This window comes from Vombatus ursinus, unplaced genomic scaffold (assembly GCF_900497805.2).
Source record: "Vombatus ursinus unplaced genomic scaffold, bare-nosed wombat genome assembly UNPS02014893.1, whole genome shotgun sequence".
Classification (NCBI taxonomy): Eukaryota; Metazoa; Chordata; class Mammalia; order Diprotodontia; family Vombatidae; genus Vombatus; species Vombatus ursinus.
In genome coordinates this window covers 294,024-305,304 of record NW_020954671.1, presented here as the reverse complement: position 1 = coordinate 305,304, position 11,281 = coordinate 294,024, and the positions used below count along the sequence as shown (strand labels likewise).

Below are 11,281 nucleotides of genomic sequence, written 5' to 3'. Positions count from 1 at the left end.
GAAGAAAAAGGAAAAAACAAGGAAAGGAAAGGAAAGGAAAAGGAAAAGGAAAAGGAAAAGGTAAAGGAAAAGGTAAAGGAAAAGGAAAGGAAAGGGAAAAGAAAAGAAAAAAGACTCCATCACAAATAAAAAACTCATCTAAGGAAGACAAAATTTTCTAAAGAAGGTCTTCATTTTTTTTTTAACTTCACAGTATAAAATCTCAACTGCTAATAACTGGAAGACAGTAAAAAATATTCCGTTGATTTTAGCATAATAATTCTGTATTAGAGATTTAAATGACTTTTTAATTCTTTAAAAAGATTTGCTCACAAAAGAAATTTCATAAACCCATAATTTTATATTGTATCCGAAACGAAGGCAAAAGGAAAAAACTAAAAAGAAAAAATACTTCCTCTTCATTTTACCCAAGTTCAGTTGAACAACTAGTATATTGTGAGCCCTCAAGTGTTAAGCACAAAAACTAAAGTTCTAGAATTAGTTTTTATACCCTAAATATAACCATAGCATATCATCAAAATTATATGGATCATAATACCGATTCCATTTTTAGGCTTTTTTTGCCCTGGTTTCTTCTTTGAACTTGAAGCTTCAGAAGGTGGTGTGGGCTGTTTGGTAACTGGAATTGGTTCAACTTTTTTGCCTGGACTCTTTGATCCATCACTTTCTTTAGTGGCCTGCTCCTCCTGTACAGGCTTGTGTTTCTTTTCTTTTTTCTTCCGCTCTCTAACACCACTTGAAGCTTCAACAACACTCAATTGAACAGTTGCTACTTGTTCATCATCTATACTCAAAGCATCAGTTACTTTAAAGTCTCGGGAAACATTCTCAGAATCAGATTCATGAAGGTTCCCATTCTGAGTTTCTCTCTTTTTGTTCTTTTTCTTTTCTGCCTTCTTTTTATTAGTCTTTGTGGGCAGAAGTTTTTGTTCTCTTTTCTGTTTTGCAAGAACTTCATCATATAATGTTTCTTTCATGAAAAGCCAGAAGAAGAGGAAAATTACTGTAATAACTACTGAAGGAATAAGGATAATAAAATACGTTGAGTCGTAAAACTCCATGGTGCTTCGTAATGTCCTATAAAACCTATGTACAAAAGAAAAAATATTTCATGAATCTCACAAAAGTTTTCAAAATACACATTTTAATTGGTATTTAAGTTATATTAAATATTAAATACAAACCTAAGCAACTCAAAAAGTTATTTAAATCACATATACTTGATTAATTTGCCAACTATATTTAAAGTATATTAAAATAAGATGTCTATGTGGTACCTAACTAGGAAAAAACATTAGGAAACAAATTCATAGCTGGTATTCTAGTATTTTTTTAACTTCAAGACAACAGATCATGGTGACCAAAAAACAAAAAAAACATCTTTATTTTATCTTCCAATATTATTTCTTATAAATGTGTAAATATATTAATTGATATATTACTCTTACAGCACAGTAATACTGAAAAGCATAATGGCATAGCAGATGGCTTTGGATGAGGAAAAACTGGATTCACATCCTGCTTCTGTTTCTGATATAGATTAACTGTGTGAACATGAGCACATGAGCAAGTCACTTAACATCTCAGTGTCCCAGACAACATTTTAAAGGCTCTAAGTTAAAGATGAGTACACAAGAGACATTGCAGAAAGAAGTTTCTACAAGAGTTATTCACAGTGAAGTGACAGGCACCCTTTCCAAAACACAGTGCCTCATTATGGACAGATCTAGTACAGTATCTTGACAGTAAATAAAAACTTGAAAACCTGGACAGTATTTCCTTTTGATTTGCTAATAGATGAATAAATGCATCAATACTTGAATGAATCTGTAATACCACTAAGACAGACATTCCCTATCATGGTACAGTTTTCTCATTCCATCCACGTACTACTATTCTTGTGCAATTCTTATCCATGTCTTTTCAAAATTCCTCCATAGTTGGTCTACTCAATGTACTAGGAACTTACCTCTACAATTCATAGGTATTAATGGAATACTCATGCTGTCCATTTCATACCTTTGCCTAAGTGATCAGTTCACCTACTTTTTTCCATTATACATCTCTTTGATGTTATTTCCAAATCTAATGCCTCTCTCAACCATGGAGGATTACCCTAAATTTCTCTAAGATTATCTTGGAAAAGACGGAACATTTTAACATTCTTCAAAAGGTTTCACATATAGTTCTGGGGATAAACTACACCAACTCTCTGAAGATCAGGCTATTTAAATACAAAACCAGTCTTAACAATAAGCATGAACAGATTACATACTACAACAAAACACTAGCAAAATTTATGCTGCACAATTTTTACTACCGTTACAAGCACAAACATCCCTTCTAAAGGGATAGAGTTAACTTTAATGGACAGTGCTGCTCCTAAAATCCCTGTTAAGTAGAAAAATTATATAGAATAGAAATAACTGCAACCAGGAGAAACAGCTTTGGACAGCAGAAAGAAAACAGATTTCACTCAGAAAGACCTACATTTCAGGTCCTACATAATGGCACTATATCTCTGAGCAAGTCATTTAGCTCCTAGGGAGGGGTCTCCAAAAAGAGATATGTGAAACAATCCAATGGGGTGCAAAAAGAAAATATTAAATTTTGTTTCTATTTATCTTTAACAAAGAAAAATAAAAAATAAAATAAAATAAAAAAATAAAATAAAATTTCACTAAAATTAAATATATGAATGACACTAACACTTGAACACTTGGTCCACATGTCAAATACTCACATCACAAAGTATCCTAAAGAATAGGAATTTTTCAATGTAGAGAGGTTGGCAGTACTGCCCTTTCTTGTTTAATTAGCTTTCAGAATACTAAAATACTTCAAGAGTACACGTGACCAATTAAGTAGATTTATGAAATTATCTACCTTTAACTAAGCTAATGCTCACAAAATCAGTAAGTGGCTTGAGTAGGTTCCCACCAAGAAATCATTAGAGTACTAATTACATGGTAACAACTGAACAAAAATAGAACTAACATTTCTACTATTACTAGTACAAACTCTTCATCAGACATATTATGAGATAAAAACAATGATGATATAATCTGACCTCACAATTAGATAAATAAAATATCAAAATTATCAAGATGATTTGAAATAATGATTTATAAAGACTAAGTTAATATGACCTTCATCAAGTATACATTGTACCTTTACATATTAGCTAATATTGGTATCAAGTCATCATAAGTAGTAAGACATTTTAAAATTAAGCTTTTCTTGGTCAAAGCAATACAAGAGCAACAATTAATAAAAATACTTTATTCTTAAAAATCTTGGAAACAGATTTTTAAACTTGTCTTTAAATCTTCTAAATACAGAATTTCAGCAGATTTTGAACATCTGTTAATATAAGAATGAAATACCTTCCAAGTAATTTGCAAGAATAACTGACCAACATCAGGGAAGATGGAAACGTAGCCACATTTCAAGAAAAACTTCTGCATAATTAGTGGGTGGATTTGAAAAATAAGTATCATGATTTAATAAATACAGCCAACAATGTACTTTATGCATTCAGAACTATAAATCTTTATGAGGGTCCTTTTATCAGCAATGTCAGCCATTAAAACCAAGTACTGAAATAAAGGGGGCAGTTAAGTGTTGCAGTAAACAGAGTGCCAGGCCTGGAGTCAGGAAGACTCATCTTTGTGAGTTCAAATCTGGCCTCTGATACTCACTAGCAGTATAACCCTGAGCAAGTTACTTAACCCTATTTGCCTCAGTTTTCTCATCTGTAAAATGTGCAAACCACTCTAGTATCTTTGCCAAGGAAACCCCAAATGAGGTCACAGAGTCAGACATGACTGGAAATGCCTGAACAACAATAACACTGAAATAAAGTGAACATAAACCACACTTGTGATTTGTGTCGCAAAATTTTACACAAATATTATTAATATTTTAGTGAGAGCAACACTGATAGAATATGCTTCAGTATTTAATAATCTTAGTTTAATATTATGATAAAATAGTGAGAATATCTTAGTGAGAAAGGTTTATGTATCATTAATAAATTTTTAAAAACATATTTCATCTTTATGTCCTTTTTATATTTACTTTTGCATGTAGCATATGTATATAATTTGTAAGTAAATATACATATTTTGGAGATAAATGTTCACTTTCTTTTTTAACTTATCCAATGTGTGCTAAGTTGCTGAGAAGCTGCTTAATGGCCTTGGTTGAGGCAGGAGTGCTCCGTCATAGATGCCATCACAGGTTCAGATTGGGGGAGAAAAAACCAGCAACTTGAACGAACAATGACAGAGCTCTTTAAAGTTTGCAAAGTGCTTTACATAAATTATTTTGTTAAAGATTCACAACAACTTTGTAAGACAGGGAAGAGGAATGAAGGGAACAAGCATTTATATTAATGCCTACTATGTGCCAAGCACCTTAACAAATATTATCTCATTTGATCCTCATAACATCTCATTAGAAAAACAAGTGACCTGGAAAACAGATCAAGGAAAGACAATAAAAGAATTATTGGACTACCTGAAACTTATGACAAAAAAAAAAAGAGGTCTACACACTATACTTCAAGAAATTATTGAGGAAAATTGCCCTAAAGTTTTAGAACTAGAGGTAGAAGTGAAAGAATCCACTAATCACTACCTGAAGGAGATCACAAGATAAAAAGTCACAGGAACATAATATAAATTTTGACGCTCCCAGGTCAAGGAGAAAATACTATAAGCAACTAGAAAAAAACAATTTAAACAGTGTGGAGTTACAGCAGGATAACACAAGATTTAGCAGTTTCCACATTAAAAGACCAAAGGGCATGTAACATTATATTCTGAAGAGCAAAGGAGCTGAGTATGCAACCAAGAATAATTTACCCAGCAAAGCTGAGTATAATCTAATGAATTAAAGGACTTCCAGGTATTTGTGAGGAAAAGACCAGAAATGAATGGAAAATCTGATCTACAAGAACAGGAGAAACATATGAAATATCAATTATGTGACCAATTATAAGGGAGCTAATAAAGGCAAACTGCTTACTCCTTATATGGGAAAATGTTACCTGCAACTCTTAAGAATGTCATCATTTAAAAAAAAAAAAGAAAGTCATCATTACTAGGGTAGTTTGAAAAAGCACACATACAAAGATAGAAAGCTTTGTGTTGAGTACGATAGGATGAGCCTAAAAAATAAAACTGGGTAGGTACAGGTAAAAGGGAGCAATTATCTCATACAAATAAGGCATGAATGGAAGAACTGTTACAGTGGAGGTAGGAGGCAGGAGGGGGATGGAAGGATGGTAGTGCTAGCACCTTATTCTCATGAGAACTGGGTTAAAGAAGAAATAACATACATCTAGAATGGTACAGAAGTCTTCTTAACTCACAGTGAAATAGGAGAGCTAGGGGACAGGATAAGGGAGGAGCTCTAAGAAAGGTATGCAGATCAAGAAACAGGACAGTAAGAGGCAACGATAAGGAAGGGATTCTTAGAAGGAGTGCAAATTATTGAGGCAGAAGTTAGGAGGAAATTAGACGTCTGAGGACAGAGAGTAAAAAGGGAAGGAGAGAAGGATAAACAGTGAGGAAAAATAGGATAGAGGGAAATGTACAACTAGTAATTATAACTTTGAATGTGAATAGAATGAGCTCACCCATAAAATGGAAATGCACAGCAGAATGGATTAAAAACTAGAATCTGACAATATGCTATTTATAAGAAACACTTAAAAATGAGATACACAGGGGCAGCTAGATGGCACAGTGGATAGAGCACCAGCTCTGGAGTCAGGAGGACCTGAGTTCAAATGTGGCCTCAGACACATTATACCTTCCTAGCTGTGTGACTCTGGGCAAATCACTTAACCCCACCTGCCTCACTAAAAAAAAAAAAAAAAAAGAATACATGAGACACACAAAGAGTAAAAGTAAAGGGCTAGAGTAGAATTTATGCTTCTGTTGATGCAGAAAAAGCAGGGGTAGGACAAAGTTAAAGTTAAAACAGATTTAATTAAAAGAGACAAACAGGGAAACTACATTATTATAAAAGGTACCATGGATAATGAAGTAATATTAGTACTAAAACCTGTATGCGCCAAATGCTATTGCATCCAAATTTTTAAAGGAAAAGCTAAATGAATTACAGGTGGAAATAGACAGCAAAACTATAACAGAGGGAGACTTCAACATTCCCCTCTCAGAACTAGATAAATCTAACCAAAATATAAATAAGAAAGAAGTCAAAGAGATGAATGTAATCTTAGATAAGCTAGATATGACAAACATCTGCAAAGAATTAAATGGGAACAGAAATAAATTTCTTATTTTCTCAGTGGTACATGGTACCTTATAAAAACTGACCATATATTAGGGCATAAAAACTTTATAATTAAATGCCTAAAAATAGAAATACTGACTACATCCTTTTCATATCATAATGCAGTGAAAATATATTTAATAAGGGACCATGGAAAGAGATTAAAAGTTAATTGGAGACTAAATAACCTAATCTGAAAGAACAAGTTAAAGAACATAGAAACAATAGAAAAAGAAAAAGAAAAAAAAGAAACATAGAAACAATAAGTAATTTTATTAAAGGGAATGACAATAATGAGACAACATACCAAAACCTATAGGATGCAGCAAAAGCAGTAAACAAAGGAAAATTTATATCTCTAAATACATCAATAAAGCAGAAAAAGCAGACTAATGAATTGGGTATGCAATTAAAAAAACAAATCAAAAATTCTTAATTAAACACTAAATTGGAAATTATAAAAATTAAAGGTGAGATTAATAAAAGTAAATGTTAGAACACCATTGAGTTAATAAATAAAACTAGGAATTGGTTTTATGGAAAAAAATAAGATAAACAATTGGTTAATAAGATTTTTTAAAAAGTGAAAAAAAATTACTATTATCAATAATGAAAAGGGTAAATATACCTAAGGAAGAAATCAAAGTAATTATCAAGAGTTATTTTGCCCAATTATATACCAATAAATTAACAATTTCAGTGAAATGGAAGAATACTTACAATAACATAAACTGCCTAGATGAACAAAAGAGGAAACAGACCTAAACAAACCCATTTTAGAAAAATAAATTTAACAGGCCAAAAATAAGCTTCTGAAGAAAAACACATCAGGACCAGATGTATTTACAAGTGTATTCTATCAAACATTTAAAAATCAAGTAATTCCAACATTAAATAATTATTTGGAATAATAGGTAAAGAAGGTGTCCTACCAAACTCCTTTTATGAAACAAATATGGTACTTACACCTAAAGTAGGAAGAGCCAAAACAAAGACAGAAAATTATAGACCAATTTCACTAATGAATACTGATGTAAAAATTTTAAATAAATACTAGCAAGGAGATTACAGCAATATATCACCAGGATCATACAATACAACCAGGTGGAATTTATACTAGGAATGCAGAGTTGGTTTAATATTAGGAAAACTATCAGCATAATTGAACATATAAATAAAAAACCAACAGAAATTATATGATTATCTCAAAAGATACAGAAAAGTTTCTGATAAAATACAGCAACCATTCCTATTAAAAACATTAGAGAGCAGAGGAATAAAAGAGCTCTACTTAAAATGAAAGACTGTACCTGTCTAAAACCATCAGCAAGCATCATCTGTAATGAGGATAAGCTAGAAGCCTTCCCAATAAGATCAGGAGTGAAACAAGGATGCCCATTATTACCAATATCATTAAATATTGTATTAGAAATGCTAGCAATAGCAGTAAGAGAAGAAAAAAATTGAAGGTATCAGAATAGATAATAAGGTAATAAAACTATCTCTCAGCAGACAATAATGATATACTTGAAAATCCTAGATTCAACTAAAAAGCTGGTTGAAACAATTGCAACAAAGTAGCAGGATGTAAAATAAACCCCCATTAAATCATCAGCATTTCTATGTCACCAATAAAACTTTACGAGAAGAGATAGTAATAGATACCACATTTAAAATAACTATAGAAGGGGGCAGCTAGGTGGTGCAGTGGATAGAGCACCGGCCCTTGATTCAGGAGGACCTGAGTTCAAATCCGGCCTCAGACACATAACACTTACTGGCTGCGTGATCCTGGGCAAGTCACTTAACCCCCATTGCCCAACCAAAAAAAAAAAACTATAGAACTAGAAGAACATGGAACATATTACCTATCAGATTTACAGATGGGAGAATTTATGAATAAAAAATATAGAGTACTATGAGACATAAAATGGACAATTTTTATTAATTTAATTTAAAAAGTTTTATACAAATAAAACCAATATAGTCAAGATTAGAAGGAGAGCAGAAAAATTGGGGAGAAGGGAATTTTATCAACAGTTTCTCAGATAAAGGTCTCATTTCTCAAATAGAGAACTTTTGTCAAATTTATATGAATATGATTCATTTCCCAATTGGTAAGCAGTCAAAGGATATGAACAGGCAGTTTTATGATGAAATCAAAGATATATAGTCATATGAAAAAATGCTCTAAATCATTATTGATTAGAGAAATGCAAATTAAAACAACTCACACCTACCAGACTGGCTAAAATGATAAAAAAGAGAAATGACAAATGTTGGAGAGACTTGGAAAAATGGGGGCATTAACACTGTTGGTGGAACTGTGAACCGATCCAACCACTTTGGAAAGCAATCTAGAATTATATCCAAAGAGCTCTAAAACTACCACTATTAGATCTGCTTCCTGAGGTGATCGGGGGAAAAAGAAAGAAAGTTTACGTGTTCAAAAATATTTACAGTAGCTCTCTTTGTGGTGGCAAAGAACTGAAAATTGAGGGGATGCCCATCAATTGGGGAATGGCTGAACAAGTTGTGGTATATGACTGTGATGAAATACTATCATGCTGTAAGAAATGATGAGCTGGTTGATTGTAGAAAAACATGCAAATAATTACATGCAATAATGGAAAGTGAAGTGAGCAGAATCAAAAGTTGTATACAGTAAGAGCAATATTGCTCACATAACCATGAACAACCAAATTCTGAGTACTATAAATACTCAAATCAACTATAAGAGATCCATGAAGATGTTATCCACCTCCACAGAAAGAACTGATAAACAGAAGTACATATAATATACTTTTACACACACACACAAATATACATACATACATATATATATATATATGATCTGTGTCAAATGATGGCTTTTTCTAGTGCAGGGGAGGGAGACAGTTTGAAACTTATAATGTAACCCCCCCCAAAAAAAAGAATAAATGAAGTTCTAGACTAAGTAGCATAGATGATATAAATATACCCATTCTGAAGTGATAATATTCTTTACCCCGAGTCTCAACTTCTTTTGATTCATTTAAAAAAAATTTTTTTTGAGTCTCAACTTCTAAACAACACCCTTTTGTATGACTTTCCAACACATTTTCACCCATCCTTATCAAATGCTACAGGGCATTCTTTTCAAATTAAAATCAACTGAAATTACTTGTCTTTTCTTGAATTTAAGACAAAACAAAAACAAAAAAGTCAGGATATCCTACTTCATGGAATCATAAAAGAAAACCACCCAGATTAATTAGAACCAGAGAACAAACTAAAAATACAAGAAAAAAAATCTATTAGCCACCTTCAGAACAAAACCCCAAAATAAAAACCCCAAGGAATGTCATATACAAATTCAAAGTCTCTAGATTGAAGAAGAAAAAAATATCAGAAGCAGTCAGAAAGAAAAAATTCAAGTACCAAGAATTACACACTCAAGATCACATAAGCTGTGGAAGCTTCTAATATAAACGAGATCCTGGAATACAATATTCCAATGGACCAAAAAAAAGATAGGCTTACAACCAAGAACAGTTTACTCAGCAATAACCAAGTCATTCACAGTTAATCACTGTACAATACTGCTGTTACTATGTGCAAAGTTTTCCTGGTTCTACTTACTTCACTCTGTATCAGTTCATCTAAGTCTTCCCAGGTTTTTCTGAAGGCATTCTGTTCATCATTTCTTTCTTTCTTTCTTTTTTGGCTTTTTGGTGAGGCAGTTGGGGTTAAGTGACTTGCCCAGGGTCACACATCTAGTAAGTGTCAAGTGTCTGAACCCGGATTTGAACTCAGGTCCTCCTGACTCCAAGGCCAGAGCTCTATCCACTGTGCCAGCCAGCTGCCCCCGTTCATCATTTCTTACAGCACAATAATATTTCGTCACAATCATATATCACTTGTTCAGCCATTCATTCCTCTCAATGATCATCGATGAGCATCCTCTCAATTTCCAATTCTTTAGCACCACAACAAGAGCTGCTATAAATATTTTTGTACATATTGGTCCTTTTCCTTCCATCTGCTTGGGATACAGACCTAATAGTAGTATTGCCAGGTCAAAGGGATCATAGTTTTATGGTCAATCATCTGGGCATAGTTCCAAATTGTTCACCAGAATGGTTGGATCACTCAACAACGCTACCATTACTGTCCCTATTTTTCCAAATTCCCTCCAACATGAGTCATTTCCTTTTCCTATCATATTAGCCAATCTGAGGTAAAACAACTCACCTCTCAGAGTTGTTTTAATTTGTTTTTCTCTAATCAACAGTGATCTAGAGCATTTTTCACATGACTGTAGATACCTTTGATTTCTTCATCTGAAAACTGCCTTTGACCATTTATCAATTGGGTAATGACTTGTACTCTTATATTTGACCCATTGAGAAATGAGTTCTTTATCAGAGAAACCTGCTGTAAAAATTTCTTCACAGTTAAGATTACTATATATTTCCCTACTTCCTATTTTCCCCTATTTTATTCTTCTCTCTCTTTCATTGTGACCCTCCTCAAAAGTGTTCTGTTTCTGACCACTGCCTCCTCCAATCAGCCTTCCTTCTATCAACCCCATACCCTTCTTTAACTCCTTCCCCTCCTATTTCCCCAAAGGGTAAGAGATTTCTATAGCCAATTCCTTTGACAGTGTATCCAAACACTATCCTCCAATCCCCACCCCATCATCCCCCTCCACTGTAAAAGCACAGGGGACCCAGAAGGTAATAACAGAAAAGGGAAACCTCATTCAAAATAGCTACAAAATGAATAAATTATTTAGGAGTTCAAACAACAAAAAGACATTCAATTGCCTGCACAATTAGAAACTACTGCTTACAATTACAAACTACTTAATTATAAACTACTCCTTAAAGAAATAAAGTAGATGCAGTGATCTAAGATAATTTCAAAAGACTCATGATGGAAAATGCTATTAACATCCAGAGAAAGAACTATGGAGTCTGAATGCAGATCGAAG

The 11,281-nt window shown here is 33.0% G+C and overlaps 1 protein-coding gene across 9 annotated transcripts in view; it reads right to left on the bottom strand.

The window, feature by feature from the left end:
- KTN1 (kinectin 1) overlaps positions 1-11,281 on the bottom strand; it is a 147,930-nt gene that overhangs the window by 107,758 nt on the left and 28,891 nt on the right. For all 9 annotated transcript variants that reach the window (XM_027842869.1, XM_027842870.1, XM_027842868.1 and 6 more), the window contains exon 2: positions 539-1,086. In XM_027842869.1, coding sequence (XP_027698670.1) covers positions 539-1,061 — 523 coding nt within the window. In that variant the 5' untranslated portion in view covers positions 1,062-1,086. The remainder of the gene's footprint in view (positions 1-538; positions 1,087-11,281) is intronic.